This window comes from Xyrauchen texanus, chromosome 15 (assembly GCF_025860055.1).
Source record: "Xyrauchen texanus isolate HMW12.3.18 chromosome 15, RBS_HiC_50CHRs, whole genome shotgun sequence".
Taxonomy (NCBI): domain Eukaryota; kingdom Metazoa; phylum Chordata; class Actinopteri; order Cypriniformes; family Catostomidae; genus Xyrauchen; species Xyrauchen texanus.
This window is the reverse complement of record NC_068290.1, coordinates 3,494,757-3,519,410: the sequence shown is the minus strand read 5'-3', so window position 1 is coordinate 3,519,410 and position 24,654 is coordinate 3,494,757. Positions and strand designations below refer to the sequence as shown.

The 24,654-nt window shown below is 40.8% G+C and overlaps 2 protein-coding genes across 4 annotated transcripts in view; both read right to left on the bottom strand.

Moving 5' to 3' along the window:
- LOC127655440 (free fatty acid receptor 3-like) overlaps positions 1-24,654 on the bottom strand; it is a 526,022-nt gene that overhangs the window by 151,260 nt on the left and 350,108 nt on the right. The window lies entirely within an intron of this gene.
- Positions 10,299-13,796, bottom strand: LOC127655443 (uncharacterized). 2 transcript variants are annotated; one of them, XM_052143266.1, is made up of 10 exons: positions 13,670-13,796; positions 13,071-13,370; positions 12,814-12,904; positions 12,473-12,589; positions 12,266-12,341; positions 11,939-12,190; positions 11,488-11,663; positions 11,226-11,374; positions 11,054-11,121; positions 10,300-10,902 (listed from the first exon to the last, which is right to left on the bottom strand). In XM_052143266.1, exons 2-8 carry the CDS (start codon positions 13,103-13,105, stop codon positions 11,312-11,314), a joined length of 810 nt encoding a protein of 269 aa, XP_051999226.1. In that variant the 5' UTR covers positions 13,106-13,370; positions 13,670-13,796; the 3' UTR covers positions 10,300-10,902; positions 11,054-11,121; positions 11,226-11,311. The 2 variants fall into 2 exon arrangements, with proteins under 2 accessions (XP_051999227.1, XP_051999226.1); XM_052143267.1 differs by lacking the exon at positions 11,054-11,121 and having other exon boundaries at positions 10,299-10,902.

Below are 24,654 nucleotides of genomic sequence, written 5' to 3'. Positions count from 1 at the left end.
TCCAGAAAGCCACCCAAGCCATGAATCTCTTCCTGCCTCGTCACGCTAGCTCCTCTGCAGGCCGCCCACGTGACCAGCCTCCTGCACGAGCCTCTTCACAGCTGGAAGCTGTGGGCTCTTCATCAGAGCCCACTCACATAAAGTGGGCACAGCCAGCTCGAGTGTTAGAGTCAATAAACGCGCCCACGAATCCGTGTGCGCGCCCCTTCTCTGCCCGCTCTGTCACACGGCCAGCAAACACCTCTCTGTATGTAAGTCCCATGCCCGTGACTATGCTCGCGCATCACTTCACAGATGTGACTATTTCCCCATTCACCTCAATCGGGAAGTCACTCACAGAACAGCCTGTCCCTGCTGTCTGCGAGCAGTCATGCATAAGCACAGTAAGCGCGCTCACACATTCTGTTCAGCACGCTGTGTGCGGCAATCAGGGCGACTTGGCCATTCACCCTCTAGCGTTACGCTTCAAAGCGTGGAAAGCTATCCCAGGGATATCCAAATGGGTGTTAAGCACAATAAAACAGGGCTATTTGCTACAGTTCGATCGCCGCCCTCCCCGCTTCAGAGCTGGCTCGAAACTACTGTGAACACGGAAGCAGCCTGCATGCTTCGTTCAGAAATAGCAAACCTTCTGTGCAAAAGGGCCATAGAGAGAGTGCCACCTTCTCTGAGCGAGTCGGGGTTTTACAGCCGTTATTTTCTTGTCCCCAAGAAAGACGGCGGCCTCAGACCAATATTAGATCTCAGGGTTTTGAACAAGGTGCTCGCAAAAAGACCGTTCAAAATGCTTACAATCAGGAAACTCCTCGCGCATGTGCGCCAGGGGACTGGTTTATTTCTCTCGATCTGAAAGATGCCTACTTTCAGATTCAGATAAATCCCGTCACAGGCCATTCTTGAGATTCGCCTCGACGGCCAGGTTTATCAATACACCGTCCTTCCGTTCGGCCTGTCTTTAGCACCCGTACTTTCACGAAGTGCATGGATGCAGCGCTCGCACCCCTGCGGAGTCAGGGCTTGCGAATTCTGAACTATTTGGACGATTGGCTGATTTTGGCACAGTCACATACGGAGCTTCTGTCTCACAGGACAGTTCTCCTCAGTCATCTGAACAGTTTGGGTCTTGCAGTCAATTGGACCAAGAGCTCACTACAGCCCAGTCAGGCAATTTCCTTCCTTGGAATAGAACTAGAGTCCATGGCGATGACGGCTCGCTTATCTACACAGCGCGCGCGACTAGCCGCGTCCTTTCAGATGAACAGCCTCACGTCTCTGAAAAAATTTCAGAGAATGCTAGGTTACATGGCCTCAGCCGCAGCAGTACTTCAGCTGGGTTTACTGTGCATGCGCCTGCTTCAGCATTGGCTAAACACCCGCGCGTCTCGCCGGGCTTGGGCCACGGGCCGCCAGCCGATCAGAGTGACTCAGACCTGTATCTCAGCTCTGCAGCCCTGGGCAGTGGCCGAATGGTATCAGCGGGGAGTGACGATGGGAGCTGTATCTCGCCGAAAAGTCATCTCGACAGACGCGTCCAACACGGGTTGGGGCGCGGTCTGCGAGGGCTCTCCGGTTTTTGGCCTATGGTCAGTTCAGGAAAAGCTCCTTCACATAAATTGTCTGGAAATGATAGCGGTCGAGTACGCGCTCGTGCACTTCCTCCTGGTCATTCAGGGTCACCACGTCCTGGTCCGTTCGGACAACAGATCTGTGGTATCCTATCTAAACCGTCAGGGCGGTGTCAGATCCAGGAACCTCTTCCATCTGACAAAACGCATACTGAGTTGGTCCCAGTGCCACCTGCGCTCGCTGAGGGCGACGCCCGTGCCAGGCCACCTGAACGACGGCCCAGACAGACTGTCCAGAGACAATATTTCACCAGGGGAATGGTCCCTGCACGCTCAAACAGTCCAGAAGTTATGGAGATTATTCGGCAGAGCAGAGCGGCCTCTTTGCGTCAGAAGAGAACTCTCACTGCCCAGTATTTTTCTCGAAAAGCGAGGACGTGCTGGCCCAGGACTGGCCCAACCGCCCGCTTTACACCTTCCCTCCCGTCTCGCTATTGCCACAGGTAATGCAGAGGATCAGGGAAACGCGTCACTCGGTGCTCCTCATAGCCCCGCGCTGGGAGAATCACACATGGTTCCCGGAGCTTACGCAGCTGTCACTGACAGCCCTGTGGCCCATTCCAGTGAGAGCAGATCTCCTCTCTCAAGCTCGCGGCACGATCTGGCATCCCCACCCACAGCGCTGGGCGCTGCACGCGTGGATGATCAACGACTACCCGTCGCTTTGCCAGAAGGAGTAATAAACACTATCATACACGCTAGAGCCCCTTCCACGAGAAAAGTTTGTGATGTTGTGATTCTCCTCTGATCTGGTTGGTTTGGTTCATGGCTTACAACACTTTTATGAAGGATTTTATAAAAAGTCTATGGAAGAAATGAATGGGGAAAATACTTCTGGAACCAAGATGGCTGAAAAAGTGGGCGGGGACAGTTGCTCTGTATTGGAATTTACAGAACAGTCACACAACAGGTATTTCAGATGTGCTCTGCAAAAAATACATTCCTTACTGTGCATTCACACCAGAGGCGGCGAGAGCGTCAAATCGAAGTCATTCATTTTCAATGACAGCCAGCGTCTCTCGGCAGCGAGATGTCTTGGGCGGTGTGGGCGTCAGATGAAAGTTCAAGTGCAGTCAACATTGTGGTAATGAGCTGTGACACGGTTCGGCGGCAACCTATTGGAATATAGAAGTGCTCCGCTCTAGCGAAGTCTAGAGAACACAACAGTGTAAACTTTGGTTCCCACCAAACATTAGTTCTGAAGATAAAATGGAGGAGAAACTAATTATTGCCATGGCGGGTTTCCCAGTAATATATGATCTGTCCCTGTTTGCTTTCAGGGATATAAAACAACCAAGACCACAGTTATTATTACAAATGTATTTTATTTTGATAACAAACAACTATAATTTTAATTACTTTCTGCCATCGATCGATTTCTTATTTTCACATTTTAAAGAGTTCATGAGTATATACGCTACTTGTGATAGGTCGGCAAAAAGTAAATGGTCGACATGTCTGGTTGTTTAAATTGCGGCCCTTTAAATATAGTTCACAAAACAAAGCATTCTGAACAAACGTTGCCGCCTATTTCAACTACGTCAGAGCGTCCACGAGCGTCTTCGAGCGTTGAAGGCAGGGCAGCCAGAGCAAATTTTGATGCTCTCGCCGCTTCTGGTGTGAACGCACGGTTACAAAGTATTTTTGTCTTGTTTTACAGTTCAAATATCTAAGCGAGATAAATTTACTAGAGAAGGAAAATTACATAAGATATTTTGTATAGTTTTCAGAGAAATCTATCAAACTTTTTTAAGATTTATGCTTCTAACATGAAAAAAAATGGCAATAAGGTAAGAAAAAAACGTTAATTTAAAGGTAGTTTATTTTTCTTACCCCATTGTCAAATATTGTCATTAACGTACGGTTAACATTACTCAATTTTGTTAGATTTCTTTGACAACAAAACTTATTATCTTATGCTAACCTGCTTCTCCTGTAATTTTAGATCATTTAACTGGAAAATTAGACATATATACTCTGTAAGAAAGTAATGCAGTAAGTACTGTAATTAGTTGTACAGTTAATAATGTAAGCAGTTTTCATGTTGTTTCGCTCAATTTTGAGGACTTTGTGGTAAAAAAGAGCATGCAAATAAAGTGTTATTCCATGGCCCGTAAAATTACAGCTAATCTGGTTCAATAGTCATTTTATTAAAAAAATAAAATAATTATAGTGCTTCTCACAATACACATCATTTCAAAGCAACTTTACAGAAAAGATTATGCTATAACAGAAACGGAAGCTGTAATAGCTGTAAAAACTGATAAAAAAAACATCTATTAAATGTAATTAAATAAATTAGGTAAGAATTTACAATAATGTTGTAAAAGTTAAAATTAGCTATCTATATTAGTTTCACAACATGAACTAACAATAACTATTTTTAAAGCATTTCAGTCACGTTTTTCATTTAAACTGCTCATCGAGGACTTTAAGACATTACAGATATTACAGCACATTTTCTGTAAAGCTGCTTTGAAAAGTGCTATTATTACTAATAAAACATTATGACTAACAACGATCAGCACATGGGGCATGTACTAATACTTATTTTTTTATTTCAAGTTGAATGATAACAATAGTTGCATTATGAGCTAACAATAACAAATAGTATTTTGATCAATTAAAATGAACCATTAATTAATGCTGTTAATAATTGTTGTTCATTGTTAGTTCATGATATCTAATTCATGCACTGCTGGTAACAAACAGAACCCTATTGAAATGTGCTACCCAACATTTCTATATAATTATTAACAACATTTAATGTTTCAAGAAATACCCCATTTATTGACTGTACGGTAACATCTTTATAGGTAATTCATACAGAAAAATGTATTATATTATTCAAAACTACACTTAAAAACAACAGATTTATGAATTTCATTCTGCATTTGAATGCTCCAAAATGAATAATAATAATAATAATAAAAACATTTCTGAACATTTTGAACTTTTTTCAAGTAACAATATCTAGATATCCTTAAAACAAGACACATTTACTTGAGTAGCAAAAATACACATTAAGTCTTGTTTTCAGAGAAAATGTACAACGTTTTGTAAGGTCTATACTTAACCCTATAATGCTGTTTTTATCAAATATGATATTTGATGGCTCCAGTTTCACTCTCTGTTCAAGCTGACGAGCCAAACAACCTATAGTATGTAATTTCACATGTTCATAGCACCATCTAGTGGCTATTTGTGAAAAAAGTGGTTTCAATGTTTATATCGATCTATTTAAAATGACAGTTATGTTGGGATAAATGACAGCTTATTTTAATAAATTAAAAGTGTATAATGATCATATTGTTACTGATATTTTAAAATGGGTTTTTGCTAAATATAAGCCACTTGTGCTTGGTTAAAATGTTGTATATTATTTTATTGAAACCCCTCTTTGAAATCCATGTTTAGGTTCATCTCTCAGTCACCATTACATTACATTCATGCCCACCACAAACAAATTATATCATTATAGAAATCTCATTGTTTTTCATTATATTATTATGATGTCATCTTACTATAAGTTCCTGAGACCCAGCATTTCCTTTTTAAATGTCAATATAGAGTTTAGTGCATAAAATACATATGATAAAAAATGTTTATTGAAAAAAAAAGACAATTTTTATTCATATTGTTTTTCAAATGTGATACATTTCAGTCCATATTTAAAGATGGAGAGAATGTTGTCATGGTCAAACTCTGAAAAGCCCAGAGAGTCTAAATTTACCACTGTAGATTTTATATATATATATATATATATATATATATATATATATATATATATATATATATATATATATATTAGTTTTTATAATGGTAATAAAAACAGATTCATGTCAAAATTAGTGATGAAAAATTTCTGACAATTATTCATAATTTCATATGTCAGGCTTTGCATGAAAAATAATAATAATTAAAAAAAACTATTTGACTATTTGAATTGGGTTAGAAAAAGAAACTTAATATCTTATGCAAGAATTGACATTTCTCTGTATGAAAGTAATTTTCACAATAAATGCAACACCAAATATAAACAGCTCTGCATTTATTTATGCATGAATTTAGAAACATTTAATTAAAATAATGAACCAAATGTCCTGTGTATTTGTGGGTTGTAATGTGAGCTTTCAAAGCAGTGTATCATCATCAGTACATGCACAATAAAATTACACAAGATATTACGTTATAAGGTTTCCCTATTGGCAAATAAACTTAATTCCAGCCTTCAAATTGTAATGTCATTTTGCTTCTCAAGTAAATGAGTCATGTTGAAAGGCTGTTCGGATATTTTTATTGGAAAACTACACAAAAATACTCCATAAGTGATTTTTTTTTGCAGTGAAATACATACTTGTTTAGTTTCAAATGATAGTTCTGCATCTTGTTTGCTACCTCAGTTGAAATTCAGCAATTTACAAAGCAATTTCACAATCCTGCTTTTGCTGAGTGGGCCCTTGGATGAGCTCAAAGCACCCTTTCCCAATGTCTCACTGGAGCCTCTTTGAGTTATTTCCATGCAGAGGTGGAGAGACATCTAAACAAATGGCTCCTTGGTGGAATTACATATGCGGCTGTGCGCTGAGTCAGTTCCCAGGAGAACTGACGTTTTATAGGTGAGCAAGCCCGGCTCCCTCCACCTGTCCGGCCCACTTCATCATACAAGAGCTGCACATTGTCTGCAGCTGCCAACTCTGTCTTCCGACATCTGTGTCTGTGGGGTCTCTCAGGCCCCGGATGAAGACTTCACCTCTAAGTGCTCAGCGTCAATGGAGAGCGGTCGCAGTATGGAAAGATGTACACCAAGTTGGAGAGACGCCATGGTACTTCTGTGGCGTTTTTGTCCTTTTTGGAGCTTGACAGATGTGGTTAATATGAACACACTGGAAATCCACATTCTACTTAATAATATTTGTGTACCCTGAAATCGACCTCATACTGTCGACAAGTGCCATCCCCCATCAGTTATATCTGCATCAATCTATACCAGAGGTGTTTTAGAGGTCAGCTACTCATCACAAGCCTGACGGGACCTGATACTGGTCAGTTTTGCCCTAATGTATATATATATAGGGCTCTCCTGGTCTCCGTCTAATCATTAGATGACCAGGTGGAGGATCGGTGATGATCTGGGGTGCTTCAGAAAGGCTGGAATTGGACAGATCCGTCTTTATGAAGGATGCATGAATCAAGCCACGTACAAGGTTATCCTGGAAGAAAACTTGTTTCCTTCTGCTCTGACAGTGTTCCCCAACTTTGAGGATTGTTTTTCCAGCAGGATAATGCTCCATGCCACACAGCCAGGTCAAGGTGTGGATGGAGGACCACCGGATCAAGACTCTGTCATTGCCAGCCCAATCTCCAGACCTGAACCCCATTGAAAATCTCTGGAATGTGATCAAGAGGAAGATGGATGGCCGAGCTGCTTGGAGTTTTGCGCCAGGAGTGGCATAAAGTCACCCATGTGAAAGACTGGCAGAGAGCATGCCAAGATGTATGAAAACTATCATCAGGGTTATTCCACCAAATATTGATCTCTGAACTCTAAACATTAGTATTGTGTTCTTTAAAAATGTATATGAACTTGTTTTCTTTGCCTTATTCCAGGTCTGAAAACACGGCATCTTTTGTGTTATTTTGTCCAGTATGTCTGCAAATAATTGGTCTAAATGATAATATTTTTATATGGAATTTGGGAGAAATGTTGTCTGTACTCTATAGAATAAAACTAAAATGTTACATTTACTTAAACACACACCTATAAATAGTAAATCCAGAGAAACTGACAATTTTGCAGTGTTGAATATATATAAAATACTGTATAATCTACATTTCTTTAATATATTTTTGCAATTTTAACATAACTTGTTTCGTGCACATGCTCTCACTCACAGACGGTCAGACAGATGAGTAGGGGCTGTTCACAACAAACATGTTATTGTGTTCTTCCGAACTCTTTTTTAATTGTTTGTCTTTATAAATAGAGGCTGGGTGGACATCTTTGACCACTGAACTACATCTCGCACTGGATCGCCATATTGGACACCATGACAGTGTGTTACATGTTGAAAATGTTGCCTACGCAACAAGTTAAAAAAATGTACGTTATTCATTAGGTTGGGTCAGGCCACATGGTCTCGGGTATGAAATTCCTCTTAAAGGAGCACTCAGTAATTTCTTCATTAAAAAAGTTTAACTCCTAATGACATGAATTGTCATTTTGCAGTATATGTAGAAAATCATGACACATTAAAATGAAGACTCCAGTCATATCAGTAACCTTATAAAAGCAGATTTATTCTACATGGAGAGGGTCCGCACACGGGGGCTGCCATGTTGGAGTCACATGACCAGCCGAATACTGCTCACTTAATCTCAGTAACAGTCCTGTTATTGGACACTTTCACTCATTGATTAAAGTCATCACGGCTGACTGTGAATAGTACATTTCAACAATAACATCTGAAACTGAAAACTATTGAATTTAAATGATGTTGCATCCAAGCCACTAGGTGTCAGTGTAAGTACAAGATTTAGTGAGTGCACCTTTAATGCATGTGCAGTCCTCCAATATTTTCACATTTCGCTGTGGTGCTACTAATTGTGTGTAGCGCAAATAATCTCTCCATTGAAACCAGGAAGTAATCACGTTCAAATAAACAATGGCAAGTGCAATTCGGAGGTTGTATTTTCACTCTAAAATTACGCTTTTACTCCACTGACGGTGAGGTTTAAGGTTGGGGTTTGGGTTTGGGCTAGGGTGTAAGCGTAGGATTAATAAAAAATGCATTCCTGTCGCTTTTTGTGCCACCCTGGGGACGTTTCATATCAACAATATTTCTAACTTTGGCCACTGGGGCAGTGTTTCAAACTTCAGTAAGCATAGACCGATTTCAGCGACAAAACTTTCGACCTACTGTCTCTGAATTCACAGTGGGATCGGTCTGATGGAGACGAGTGATGAAGGTGAGTGAATAATGACTCATTTTGGGTTAAACTATTCCTTTAATATGTGAATGTTATTGTGTTCTGTTTTAGCTTCCTATTTTAATTCCCATATATCTCTGGGTATATTTCCCAATTTGATCAACAATTGCAGGCTGACAATACCACTTCATAAGTATACTTTTCTAAGTTTATTTCTACATTGATATTCATAAAAGAGGTTGCTTGGATTGTAGGGAACCACACTAATTCTAATCAAATCTAAAAAAACTAATTAGAAAAGATCTGCGTATTTAAATGACTTCAACACCTCTTAAAGCCCATGGTGCAGGTTAAACACCACTGTCGATTAATGGGTAGATAAAGCAGTCAAGATATGTATATAAAGTTAGAAATGTCTCCAAAATGGTGTTAAAGTCCAGTTTTTGTAGTTTTTGGTTAGAAACGGTTATTTTTTACGCGATTCGGCGATGACGTCACATGAGGTAGACGCGGCGGAATGTAGCCTCAGCCGTTCTCAGCTAGGGCTTTCTTGAACTAATTCTAGCAGACTAGCACTGACTACTATGGCTTCTAACTGGGATGAGGAAGAGGTGGCAAGACCCACAGTTAACATTTATGATGGCCCACAGCCATACAATTTCGAACCGTTTAGACGTGAGAGGGCGAATGAGGAAATACCGAGAGCAGATGGCTGTCAAAGACAAATAACTGCATGGTCAGAGGAGAATGAATGGAGAGTTGGTGTAGTGTCCTGGTGAGTTGCTATCATTTAGAAACGCAGCAATGACCGCTGGAGCTAGTAGTCTATGAACAGCAGTGCATACAATAACTTTTATGCTTTATTTCTAAGCTTTTACCTCTTTCTCCGGTGAAAATGTTGTTTCGCCGTAGCCGACGCCGTCAGTGTGATTATTGTTGATAGTGCCAACTAGTTTTCCTCGTGATTGATTGTCACTGACACCGTCAGGCTTACCGGGAGAGGGAGTGAGTGAGTAGTTATGTCTGTGTCGCTGTGTTTGGCAGGTGTCTGTGTGGGCGGTGTCGTCCCATGGAAACTGTGGTGGAGAGCTTGTGTTGTAGGGAGGTGAGCGCGTTTTGGTCGCTGGTCGAGGATCTCACCCCGCGGCCAGCAGATGTAACGCGCCTAACGCAGCATCCTGGATTTGAGGCATGCTGCCTGAATCCGTTTGTGCTACAAATAGCATATTCACACTTCAGACAGGATCATGGTCCCCTTCAAGCCAGCACGCACGAGTATGTTCATGGTTTATGTTTACTTTACCAATGTTTTTACACTGAGTCCTTTGAACAACAGCAATAGGTGACAGGAGATGTGTTGCATGCACAAACATGCATAAGAGACAGGCTTCAAATGACGTTTCCAACCTACTTACAGAGTTTAAAACTTAAGAATCTTTCCTACTTATTCCTAGGCAATACCGGTACACTGCGTACAGGCAGGCTATACGCTGGGCTTATGGAGTTTTAGGGAGGAGTATAAGGAAGCCTCTACCCTCTTGTGTGGTTTCAACCATCAGACAAAACTTCCAAAGTGGTGACCAAACCTATCAGGGCTTTCAATGGCCTCGTTTGGATGAGAATGAATAAAAATAATTGTTTATTCTGTTGTGATCGCTCAATTGCCCTTAAAATGTTATAAAGTACACAGAACACATGAATTTTAATAAGAAAAAACAGTTTATTGGCATTGCTTGTAAGGGTTACTAAACATTTACTGAACAAGGACAAGGATTACTGAACAAAGACACAGGTTGCAAGTAAACAAATCTATATAAAAAAAAGCCCACTGATGAAGGGCTAAACCTGAAACCTTTGCACATTGTTTCTTTTGCCTGCAAAAGTGTGGTCTTACCTGAGGGTCAACTGATGGTTCTCGCACTCACTCACACTCACTTACTCACACACAGTCACACACACTCTTTCATGAATGCATATGCAGTGATACATGCAAAAGCATATCAAGCTGACACACAGTGAACCCAGACAACACCGCACACAGAGGTTGACAAGGCACAGGTAAAATGATTGATAAATTATTTTGAATTACATAAAACAAATTTCATGCAAATAACAGACAGAGGAGCAGACATGCAGCATGCAGGACCCCTTGAATGGGGTACAGCGACAATTAATGCCACTTACAAAGACGAAAAAAGTAATGATTTAGTGCAAAGTAAAACCAAAGCAACAACACACAAAACATGCAGAATACAGGAAACCACCACCAAATGAGATGACAGGGACAGAAGGAAAGAAGATAAATAACAACTAAAATAAATACTTACAACTAAATCATTGGACTTGTCTGTGGAAAAAAAAAATAATAATAATGTGAATTTAGGTTCTCTTGTAGCGTGACTGCCGGGCTAGGAAGAGGCTGACGGCCTCCTCCTTAGGAACCTGTTCGAAGGATTTAGCGATGGGGGCGGTGCATCGGAGGACAAATTAGCGCTAACCTCTCGAAGAGCTGCAGGTGAATGGGTGTAGCTTTCCTGAAGGGCCTTCATCAATGATGTTGCATAACCTGCAGATATAATAATAATAATACTGAATAAAGATCATTGCCACTGATCACAGATGTCTCGTGAGCCATCTCAAAATATGATAGAACTGCATGACACTGCTTACCATATGAGGCTGCCTCTTTGATGGGACGCACCACATGGGCACCTTTTCTGAAGCGCGGATACCGCACGCAGTACTTCTCCGTCCCATCACTTTTCCATGCTGTCTCGCGGTTGGCATTGTGATTGTAATGCAGCGCCGCTAAGAGAAGCCTACAAAATAACACATTTGAGATTTTTTTTACTACAATAGGCATGATAATAGGTACTATTATTACTATAAAAGGCATAATAATTGGCTGTATTATTCCTTGGATAGCACTGACCTCGTATAGATACATCCCAACGTATGAAAACCCTGTGTGCTTGGGTGCGAAGTGCAAGATGAGGGAGTGGTAAGCCTCAAGGGAGAATGTCTGATGCTGTGGAGACAGCTGTCGAACATCTTTCAGTAAGGCAGTCCTCGTGATTATGTTCTCCAACTTTACTGCTGCCAATGAGCCTGCAAAGACCAAGACAGGGAGGCAGACAGACACACAGATGGAAAACGTATAAATAGACAAGATAGATTCAGACAAAAATTCTTTTTTAATGGAAACACATGAAATGGTCCTGCATATGAATTATAGCAAACATAAACAGTAAACAGAATGTTATGAGATTGCCAGGGAATGAAAAAATAATTTAATCATCATAGGTCACATGTCAAAGCACTCAGACAGCAAATACAACAAAACTGTAGAGCGTACATAATACCACATGCTGTGTGTACTGTACCTGGGTCCAGCCACTCTTTGTTGCGCTGATCCCCGTCTAGAGGGCCATGGGCACAACTGGAGAAAGCAGGGGTGTCATGGTCATGGATGTCCTGGATGTGGTTGACTAAACTTTTCCATTTAGCCTCCATGACTGCTGGGTTGCCGTCTGGGGTTGAGGCTGCAGTCCAATAGAGGTGATTCACTATAGCAGGCCTCCACAGCTGTAGTTGGTCACACTCTTTTGAAGCTGCATCCAATGCCTTCCCCAGACCTGTTTTAGAACAAATGGTATTAATTGATATGCACTAACAAAAACTGCTTCAAGGTTCCAACAATGGATACATACATTTGGCAATGTGCCACACATCAAAATAATGCCGTGTCCCTTCAGGGCTCAGCTCCTCTCTCACCCATTTGGCAACCTAAGGAGAAATAAACAAACTTTTGTGGATGATTGACCTGTGTGGCCCTCCGTGTATCAGCAAACCACAAACATCCAGCTTCAGTGCAATTCAGATGTTTACATTCTATACTGCATTTTTATTGTAAATACCTGGCGATGACGGTCCGTGATCAGCGTTGCTATATGCAGGTCCTTTCCCCTCAGCAGGCCAACACTGCGCTTGAGCCCTTCAAGCTCACACCATGAGCTGTTGGGGACCTCTGAGCTCTGCAACATGACATAACAGTGTAAGTGTAAAATGCTGGTGTTGTTGGAGGCAGCGTGAATGAACCGACGTGTTGCTGGTCCAAGCATTACGATACACTGTACTCTAGTTAGGCAATACACAAAGCTCTAAGCATCGTTGTACTAGTGGAAAGATGTTATATTAATATACAATCAGTTTACTAAATTGCAGAGTTCATTTCTTTGTCTAATAACATCAGGTTTACCTGAACAAGCTGAACATCCACCACCTTGTTCACTCTATCCTCGATCAGAGAGTAGGATCCATACTTCGCGCAGTGCCCAGGAGAATCTGACCTGGAATTAATTACAAATTTGAATTAGGTTTCAAGTTTTTAATAACCAAGGTCTGTAAAGACAATCCACCATGTCATCTGCAAATGGCAACTAAAGCCACCCTACATGATAACAAATAAAAAAATCAAAATGTGCAACTGGTCTATGAGCTCTCACACTGGTTTACCTGCAGTCACCAGCAAGAACTAGCCCGCCATCCATTGCCCGTAGGTCACTAAAATTCTTCAGCTTGATCGTTTTGCCAGGCCTGAACGATTACAGGGATGGTGTAGCGGCGCTGATGGCGAAAGTAACTGCTCGCACTGATGCACTGCAGGCCAAACAGAGTCAACATTCTTAATGTCTGGGTGGCCAAACATCCAGTGAAATGAATGGCCCCGCTTAACAGGAGGTTGCAGGTCGGCATGTTCCTGTGGAGCATTGGCTGGTTTTGCCAGAAACGGTGGTAGCCACATGATGCACAGACCTAGATATGTAAAAAAAAAAGAAGAAGAAAAAAAAAAAGGGTAATAAACAGTATATCAGGATTCAATATAGATTAGGTACTGTACATTACTGGTCAAAGGTTTCATGTTTTCAATGAAACACACATGACCAATACAGTATAACACTCAAATATGATGCCATCACAAACCAATAGACTAAAGCCAGCCTGGTACATACATTGTAAATTAAATTAACTGGCAAGACAGTCAGAGCTATCAGATTGTAATTAGATATTCTGATTTTCTAATCAGATGGCCTGCTGCGTAAACAAAACCGTACCTGCTTGATCTTAAGAAAAGTTCCTTCCTGCTGCACGATGCTACTAACTGACCTCTCACAACAGGCCGGACAGATGACAAAAAGGCCCATCAGCTCCTCTTGGCAAACAATGAATTTGTCAATGCCACTACAAGAACAAAAAATTGTTGTTGGGGGGCATTCAAACTACCAAAGCTACAGTACACAAAAATGAGCATTCAAAATGGTCTATGTTGGTTTTAAACTATCTCACGTGTGATGGGGATCACACGTGTAAGGTGGCTCCTCATCAAACAAGTCCTCCTCATGCATCGGCTCTTCGGGCACCCACGATAAGTCACTGATGACAGAGGCATTATCATCATCTTCATCTGTCTGTTCAGGACTAGCAAGGGAGTGGAGGTTTGTGTGCCGAATGATGTCTGTGTGCCCACGCTGACCATCTTGGGCTTCAGGTTAACCTGCACAGCTGTGGAGAGGCAGTAAACATACCCAAACATGAGACAATCATGGCAAATCTAAACTGGTATGTTTTTGGTGTAGGCTATGTATTAATTTAATCAATGTGTATGGAAATGTTCTGATTGCATAGATACTGGCAATGTTTTAGAGACTATATCTAATAACTACCCCTTAAAATACCCAAGTTTTACCGTGAGACCATCGGGGGGGCTTCAAAGAACACTGTGTCCCAGCGTCAGAAGTGGAGGAGGGCAAGGGCTGATCCCCAGTATCGACACTCTCCACAGTGTCTACACTGTCCACAGTCTCCTGCTGTGAGGCGTCTGTCAACATCTTGCGAAAACAAATATGAAAAAGGGTCAGCAAAATGCAAATGAGTGTAGTGGTGAAATAAGAGGTGGGTATACTATGAATACTTTGGCACATTGGGTGTACAAGCACATTGCAGGAGTACATGGAAACATTTAATCATTTATTTTCAACTTGGAAGTACTGAGAATTATTTACTTATCATCTTTGAAATTCCAAGAAGATAAGTAAATATTCCCAGTCATTTCATAAGTCCATCACTGAAATGGGACGTGTGTGCTACAACTAACGTTAGTTTCCCAGTGGAAACAATAACCTATGGCACAGCCATAAAGCTTTCATGATGATATGGACTTTTACTTCAGGGCAATTTTGTTATTATTCTAATTTTTATTCGTGAATCACGAAATATGCTCTTCTAATGTCAGAGTGATCGTGCTTGTAAGTTAGTGGAGGCTGTGTCAAAGGGAACACGGTATACAAAATACACACAGAGCTAGCTAACACGCAGCTTGTAAACATTAACGTTAGCATGATGCTTACCGTGGCAATTTCTCGCTATGCAGACGGTGTCTCTCGACCTCGGGACGGGGCAAGCAGAGAGGTTTACGTTCACAGACGGCACGGCGGTAGGAAGTAATTTAGCACTCCTCTCACTCTTTAATCCAAGTGAGACCATTTTAGCATCCCCTGAGTGGTAATCCTCCTCTTTGAAATGCGCGCTGCATATTCTCGAGTAGGCGGTGACAGAGCTAGCTGAAAAATCTGCCCGCCTAATCTTCACAAACTGCACCCAGCTTCGGAAGATCCCTTTGTCCTTGGGGAAGGAATGGACCCTATGTCCAGTTTTGCTGGAGTTCTTGCACCTGCCACAAACACAGTAATAAACCATTTTGACTAACGTTATTTATGATCTACTCTTTATCTATCTCTAAGCTATCTGTTATGCTATGCTATCTCTCACTATCTATGCTATTCTATCTATGCTATGCTATTCTATCTATCTATCTATCTATCTATCTATCTATCTATCTATCTATCTATCTATCTATCTATCTATCTATCTATCTATCTATCTATCTATCTATCTACTTACTTATAAATCTGTCACTGTCACTATTTCACTAGTTAGCTACTCCTCGTCTCACTCTCCCTCAATTGTAAGATGGGCCATGGGCTTTCTTCTGTCGTCCAACAGTCAGCGAGTACCTCATGTGACGTCATGGAATGCATTGTGGGAGAAATAAGAATAATCGCTAAGCTGTAGCTAAAAGCTAACATATCACCTACTTTTCCGTATTATATTTCTTTTTTGTAGTACCCTACAACATCAAATACAATGGATAACTGTTTAAATGTTTATTACCAACTAGAAAATTGCCAAAAATAATAAAAAAAAAACCTGCACCATGGGCTTTAAGTAAACAAAACATCTGATATTTTTCAAATAGAAAAGGGTGAAGGAGAGAACAATTGTCAAAAAACAGTTTCCCTGCCCTTCATTATTCAACAGCTCGGGTCAAAAGCCTTTCACCGTGAATGCCATGCATTTCCTCCTCTGTGATCCTTTTCGATGTCAGCCATATGCGTAGAATACTCTCGTCTTGAACACAATGCAAGGCACGATGCTGTAGTCGCCATAAAGGGAAGCTTTGCTCAGAGCATTTTGTATTCTGTCATCATTCAAGCTCAGAAAGGCTTTATGAGGTGCTTCATTTTCAAAGATATACGTGTCGCTCTCTCTCTATGGCTTTTAGAGTCCCTCAAATCCACTCTAAATGGCATGCTCCATGGCCCATACTGTTCCAGGCGGCTCTTAGATTAAGGCAGAGTGATCTGAACAGCTTGGTAGCATTTTCCTCTCACACAGCAATGATTTGCAAACTGATTACCACGTTGGACAAAACGGCCCTAGAGTGCTGTGTCTTATCATTCTGTTTTTGCATAGAGAGGTGTATATCTCAGATGGAGGATGAGACTAGTACCGAAGAATAAAAGAAATAAGGAAATGTGGGGAACACGCTGAAAGCGACTCAATAGTGCGCAGGTGAAGAGTTTAAACTGGAAAAAGTCGAAGAAATGGGTCTTATCAAGAAATTAAGAACTGGCAGCTTGACTACAATAACACCTGAATGAATAAAAATTATTGAAGGAACAATGTAAATAAAACCACTGAGGTCTTATTGTGTAGGAGTGTGGATTAATGTGTAAACGCAACACGCAAATAGGTTGGGAATCAAGAACCAATTTGTATTCTGGTTAGCGTGAGCCAGTTAGCCCCTGTTGGTAGATGACGTAACTACATCATTATGCAGTCAAAAGCATTTTTCTGCATAGAGTGCAACTGTCTGGTTCCAGAAGTGAAAATCCCATAAATTTTTCCATAGGGGAATTGATTATCTATGATAACTAATGAGCCTTTAAAGACAGATCTACCGTGATCTCAGAGGTCGTAATCAATGGTATATGCTTCTGCTGAAGTCATCAGTCAACTTATATATATATATATAAAAATAATAATACAGATAATTAAAATGCATTACATTATTTGGCATACAAGTGAAGCATTAAAAAAGACAATACAAAAAGTGGCTTTAGAATGTAATATAGTGTTTAACAGAAACCTATCATTGGCCTACAGTCCATAGCAATCCATTTTGCAATTCATCACCCCATTTCCAGTCCAAAATGTATTATAAGGGCTTGTTTAAGGCGTCAGTGTACACCTGCATCAGATGGATGCTTTTAAAGCATCTCGGTTGTCTTGCGTCATAAACATACAATTTTTAGGTTGCTGTGTCAAGATACAGTGTTTGAAACTTAGAAAAACACGTCTTGAAATCCCTGGCTTCAGATTTGCGCTCCATCAAGCACGTGTTCTTCTTGTGTTGTCTGCTCTTAGTAAGTGTGGTTTGCAGGGTTGCGGACTCGTGTTGCATGAATTGGCCTTGACTTGGACTCGAGTCACAAATTTGATGACTTGCGACTCGACTTAGACTTTGACAACAGTGACTTGCGACTTGACTTGGACTCGAGCCCTCTGACTTTGAAAGACTTTATACCTTCTAAAACCAAAGATCAGAGTTGTAAATTAAAAAATGCTTCATTGCTCCAATAAACTGATTCATTTGATTTTCAAATCTGCTTTGCCATGCTCCATATTCAACCACTCAGGCAACCAACTAATCAACATCCATTAGAGTAGGACCAAGTGTGAAGATTGCACATTCAAGAATGCCAAAATGATACCAAAGGTAAGGAATACATATACATATTGAATATAAGGAAACAATATCAAGGGCAAAAAAAGGATTGCAACATATAGAATCTGTGCTTTAAAAATTAAATACGCTTCATCAACAACGTCCAGTTATGTGAGGCATCTATTACTACTAACTATTACATGTGTGTGGGGCGGCTGTGGCTCAGGTGGTAGAGCGGGTCGGCCACTAATTGCAGGGTTGGCGGTTCGATTCCCGGCCCACACGACTCCACATGCCAAAGTGTCCTTGGGCAAGACACTGAACCCCAAGTTGCTCCCAATGGCAGGTGTATGAGTGTGTGTGTGTGAATGGGTGATTGAGACACAGTGTAAAGTGCTTTGGTAACCTCTAAGGTTAAAACAAAAGCTCTATATAAATGCAGACCATTTACATCATGTTAGCTTGCCAGTTCCTTTGTTCCACAGAGCTCAGTGCACTGCATCTAAAGTTTGGCATGAATTATATTTTATGCCTATATATATATATACACTCACCTAAAGGATTATTAGGAACACCTGTTCAATTTCTCATTAATGCAATTATCTAATCAACCAATCACATGACAGTTGCTTCAATGCATTTAGGGGTGTGGTCCTGGTCAAGACAATCTCCTGAACTCCAAACTGAATGTCAGAATGGGAAAGAAAGGTGATTTAAGCAATTTTGAGCGTGGCATGGTTGTTGGTGCCAGACGGGCCGGTCTGAGTATTTCACAATCTGCTCAGTTACTGGGATTTTCACGCACAACCATTTCTAGGGTTTACAAAGAATGGTGTGAAAAGGGAAAACATCCAGTATGCGGCAGTCCTGTGGGCTGAAAATGCCTCGTTGATGCTAGAGGTCAGAGAAGAATGGGCCGACTGATTCAAGCTGATAGAAGAGCAACTTTGCCTGAAATAACCACTCGTTACAACCGAGGTATGCAGCAAAGCATTTGTGAAGCCACAACACGCACAACCTTGAGGCGGATGGGCTACAACAGCAGAAGACCCCACCGGGTACCACTCATCTCCACTACAAATAGGAAAAAGAGGCTACAATTTGCAAGGGCTCACCAAAATTGGACAGTTGAAGACTGGAAAAATGTTGCCTGGTCTGATGAGTCTCGATTTCTGTTGAGACATTCAGATGGTAGAGTCAGAATTTGGCGTAAACAGAATGAGAACATGGATCCATCATGCCTTGTTACCACTGTGCAGGCTGGTGGTGGTGGTGTAATGGTGTGGGGGATGTTTTCTTGGCACACTTTAGGCCCCTTAGTGCCAATTGGGCATCGTTTAAATGCCACGGCCTACCTGAGCATTGTTTCTGACCATGTCCATCCCTTTATGGCCACCATGTACCCATCCTCTGATGGCTACTTCCAGCAGGATAATGCACCATGTCACAAAGCTCGAATCATTTCAAATTGGTTTCCTGAACATGACAATGAGTTCACTGTACTAAAATGGCCCCCACAGTCAAAGATGCTCTATTGGGTTGAGATCTGGGATGTGGTGGAACGGGAGCTTCGTGCCCTGGATGTGCATCCCACAAATCTCCATCAAATGCAAGATGCTATCCTATCAATATGGGCCAACATTTGTAAAGAATGCTTTCAGCACCTTGTTGAATCAATGCCACGTAGAATTAAGGCAGTTCTGAAGGCGAAAGGGTGTCAAACACAGTATTAGTATGGTGTTCCTAATAATCCTTTAGGTGAGTGTATATACAAAACGCTTGCAACGCTTCTGCAATGAGATGTAAGTAGTGATGTCAATTCTGCATTTTTCTCTCTTCTGACTGTCGTAATCAACAACGCTCTATTTTCTCCGCTTTTATGCTAATCTTTTGAGTGTCTGACGTCTTCAAGCGGTTCTATGTCTCTTTTTCAATCTTGCCACCTCTTTTGTGTATACACTTTTGTTCCTTAAAGTTTTTATGACTGAAAAGTAAAGTATGCACAGTGTAAAGATGCCACATAACCTTTCACATGCATTTCAGCACTAAAGGAAATGAACAGCGATCGATTAAACAGAAACATAGACAATAAACTAAAAACTGATTGACTGTTCGACAGAGATCAGATGTAGTTTGCAAACATTAACTGCACTGAAGTTAAGCTTTTAATTTGTTTTTATTACCACAACACTGAATTTTCCTTTAGTGCTGGAACTTCCCATGAGTGCAATCTCTGAAGCAGCCACGGGACGCCGCCTAAAGAGGAACATGTGACTCGATTGGACAAACAAACTTTAGATATGTTAATAAAGATTTTACTTTTTTACATGAAATAATCATTAAATGTAAACATTAAATGTGCAAACATGTTTTTTGAATTTCAAATAATCCATTAAAATCCTTTTGTCTCAAAAATCTATGGGGGCACGTGCCCACTCGGTCTCAATGGGCACGACGCCTCTGCGTATTAGTCAATTTTCTTCTTTTGCTTTTGGAGCAAATGAGTAGCCAAAAATGTGATTTGTTGTAGTCTCCTAGTTTACCCTGCTGTATTTTACCAAAACCTGCAAATGTGAAAAGTGCCCATAGACTTCTGAGGGTAGTTTATAGAATAAGTACTGTGTCTCAATCATTGTCCATTTTTTCTTCCTCAAAATTACAAAAATAATCATTAGGGAACCACTATCATTAAGTAGAAGCATAATCGTCCAATTCCTAACGTCTCCCATCGTAATGCCTGCCATGCGTTCACAATAAAGGTCCAGCCATGGTCCAGAGACCTCGGGTAATTTGAGCGATTACGCCACATGGGCCGGGCGCACTGGGAAGGCTCCTGGTGAAGGATCGTTTCCCTGCCTTTTTAGAAAAGCTGGCAGCTGTTTGAAAGATGGATGGATCTTCTACTCTGAGCTGTCTGTCTGTGATCCACCGCCACCCAAGGTCAGCCAGCCGCGAGGCCTTTGCACAGCAGGGGCGGGACTGCAGAAGCCGTGAGGGGAAAGACGGCACAGAATCTTGAGGAAATGCTGGTAAGTTGGACAGGATAAATAAGCCACTTCTTTTAATCATGGATGGCTAATTTCACCAGATATTGACTTGTTTGTCCTTGATACTGCTGTGTGAAACAACACCCTGTGGAGAATACATTACTGGTTGCCAGTAGGGTTGGGAACCAAGAACTGGTTGATTTTGTTTCTTATATGGCGCATAATTGAAGATATTAGGACAAATTTTCCTGAATGCTAGTTTACCCAAAAATGATACCTTTTCAAACTCTTATGACTTTCTTTCTTCTGCAGAGCACACACAAATATTTATTATATTTATTTTAAGGAGAGATGATGTCTGATTTTACATAAAATACAAGTCAATAGGTCCAAAACTTCCAAGCCCCAAAAAAGGACATACGATTATCATAAAAGTATTCCATATGACTCCAGTGGTTTAATCCATGCCTTCTGAAGCATGGATAGTAACATAACAGTGGGGGCAGTGGTGGCTCAGTGGTTAAGGCTCTGGGTTACTGACCAGAAGGTTGGGGGTTCAAGCCCCAGCACTGCCAAGATGCCACTGATGGGCCCTTGAGCAAAGCCCTTGACCCTACCTGCTCCAGGGGTGCTGTTTCATGGCTGACATATCATGGATATGTGGAAAAAAAAAAGAATTTCAATTTTGGGTATGTTTAGAAGAAGCGTTTATTATGGTCCAACATTATACATACATTTTTGTTTTTTGCATATAATTCATTTTTCACTATAAACCTTGACATCTGCAGTCTCCTTGACACAACAGTGATCTGAAGCTCAATTACACTTACTCATGCTTGACGCATGCACAGAGCACACGCACACCACTAATTAACATTTTGAATGACTAAAAATTAAAAAAATTGGCATGTACATACAATTTTAAAATTTTTAGTTACTATATTTGACAATTCATACCAAGTGCGAGTCTGGTGAAACAGAGTTGGAGAATGTTACTTTTAAAATTAATGTAATATAATTTTTTTTATTGATAACGCAAATTATTATCATTACTTTGTATGGAACGTATTTTCATTTAAAAAAATGCTTTTTTTAATCTCACGGTTGCATCACTTGACTTGGACGCTCTTGGTTTCAGACCCGAGCGTGACTGCTGTGTGCTTTTTCCATTTCCCTTTTTGATTAGTATCTAGTAGCATCTAATAAACATGCAAAAATATTTATATATTTATTTATTTTTTCAGGAGCAATTTTCCGAAAAATGTATGTCCACATATGTGGACAGCGGGACTAAGTTGTGAAATTTAAAATAATACCAAGCTATTGAAAGTCTCATTTGTTTAATCAAATTGTTTATTATGTTTCCAGAAGTGTTGGTTATTCATGATACAGACGTTACATCAGAAATTAGCATAATTAATTCTGATTCAACGTAATGTCCAGCATCGTCCAATCACTGCCAACCATGTTAAAATAAAATTATACATTATAAATTCTGAATCTATGTACTGATTATCATTGTCCCATGTGTGTCAAACATGTTGAGTGATCCAAACATATAACTTTTGATAGGACGTTTAGATTTAATGCTCTCAGCTGCATAGAGAGCTATAGGATGCTTCCTTGCTCCCTATGTAGTGAATAACTTAACCTCCAGTGTGCTGTCTGTCTGAACTGGCCTCAGAACAGTTTGAAATGCAGCTTATTTTCATCCTAACTCCATATAAACCCTCTGAAAGCAATGTTTTCCAGTTTTTGGATGAACCCATTTATTCTCAATGTGATGATGCACCGTAAATATAAGAATTCTATCTAAATCTCGGCACTGTCCCAAATGGCACACTCTGCCCATGCAGTCTTCCTCTGATTGCAGATTTTGATGACGTATGCTAATGTAGACCAACGGGGCATTAGTCAGCAAGTCCATGTGGGTGCATGAGTGGTAAAAGTGTTCATTTGGGACAGACTTCAAGATCAGATTTAATGTTTTTTAAATACAATCAGTTTTACAAATTATTATTTGGAAAAGTCATGTTGTTGTGGAGGCGATCAGATTGACAGAATGTCATTGTGACATCACAATGTGTAGGAAGTAGAGAATGAGTCGCTTTTGCAGCTTGGTTTCAACAAATGCTCTTTTTTTTCAGTGAGGAGGAAGTTTTGAGTTCTGAAACTTGCTGAATGTTTTTATAGTATAATGATCTCTTACGTGTGCAAAGATCAAGGAAAATTTGATTCCTCATGTCATGATCCCTTTAAGTTTCACAAATGTGTTTATAAAAATGTATTCTACCTTGATGGTGAGACACTATGTGATAGTGTCATAGATAGGGTAAAGGAACACACTTTGAACTCCATCCATCCATCCATCCATCGTCAACCGCTTATCCTGTGTACAGGGTCGCGGGGGGCTGGAGCCTATCCCAGCTAACATTGGGCGAAAGGCGGGGGACACCCTGGACAGGTCGCCAGTCCATCGCAGGGCCCACTTTGAACTCACTACTGAATATTTGTTTTTAATTAAATAATTTCAAGCGACACATCACTTACTAAAGAACCTCTGAAAAACAAAGTGCACATGTAGGTACAGCAACAAAACCCCATAATATTAATCTTTAGAGAACCAATAAAATATGATTCAGACATGGATGGTTACAGGCAGGTGCTTAGAACACAGTCAAATGTATAGAAAGAACATACTGCCATACATCCACAAAAAAAGTTACAAAATACACATCGCCACACTTCTGCAGGTATAAATATCACTCTTAGACCAAATGTTGCCATGTCAATAAATATAATTCATTTTACAAGCTACAGCCATGTGCATTAAAGTATTCTCTCCTGTCTTGATACTTTAGGGACTCGTAATATTCTAAAATCCTTTTTGAAACAACAATAGCAAAGGTTTAATGTTATGTTACTTAATTGTATGAACGTAAAACTTCCCCAAGAAAAACTATTCAATAAACTGAATAGGAGTAATTCCATATTTTTTTAATACATGATTGATGTCCGCCATGTTTTTTCCTCCAGCTCGGGAACTCCAGTCCTCTGTGATTGGTCGAGAGGATCAGAAGCGGTGACTGTTGTGTAGCAGTGCGCTGTGGAGCCCGCACTGATGCAGGCTCAGCCGACGGGCGTGTTGAGGGTGCAAAGGGGCGCTCACGAGCACCCCTTGGATCGCTAAAATGTCAAATGGGACACCCTACAGTCAGGGATGGATTACTGACCGGGCCAATTGGGCCAGTGCCCAGGGGCCCTTGACTAACTGGGCGATCCAGTTTGGATCGAGATTTATTATGAGGGCTTGTCTAAGGACCCGTCAATGAACACCTGCGTCAGATGGATGCTTTTGGAGCGTCTCACTTTGGTTGCATCGTATCATAAACATACGATTTTTAGGTCAGCTGTGTCAAGTTAATCGTAGTTTAGTAATTAGAAAAACACATCTTGGGGTACCTAAGTTCGTATTTGCGCTCCTTCAAGCTGTGTTTTGAAAGCATTCACGTGTTGTGCTGTCTGCTGAAGGGTTGTTTGTTCTCTGTATTAGCTGCTCGTTGCCTATACAGCTGAAGTTTCGCTTACTGCCCCCTGGAGAAACAGGCGGTACTTGAAGCGTGAGTTGCTCAGGAATCTTCCTTATTACGGTCCGGGGACATGATTAATTGCATTAACTTTTTAACGAGTTATATAATTAATCACACTGAATTAACATGTTAAATCGACAGCAATAAATATTAGTACAGTCGTATATATATAAAATGTTATCATTTTCCACCCTCATTCTGACCCTCTGTCAGAAACACTCGGTTTTGATGCTGCTTCTCCTTTAAGACTTGACAGTACACGCCCACTGTTTTGATTGGCTCTCAGCTCTTGACTGACCTGCACTCTCCTTGCCATCTCACTGCTCACAGTTGCTAGGCGGGCTACAGAAGTGATTAAAGGTAAGGTTAGCGTTGATGTGTTGTTGTGGAGGCGATCAGATTGACAGAATGTCATTGTGACATCACAATGTGTAGGAAGTAGAGAATGAGTCGTT

Bases quoted from the DNA above. Each gene is read 5' to 3' on its own strand.
- LOC127655443 (XM_052143267.1), bottom strand. From the start codon at position 13,105: ATGGATGGCGGGCTAGTTCTTGCTGGTGACTGCAG. The intron at 12,342-12,472 runs GTATTTACAATA...ATTTCTCCTTAG, and splicing joins TCACGGACCGTCATCGCCAG to GTTGCCAAATGGGTGAGAGA. The intron at 12,191-12,265 runs GTATGTATCCAT...GTTCTAAAACAG, and splicing joins TGTGTGGCACATTGCCAAAT to GTCTGGGGAAGGCATTGGAT.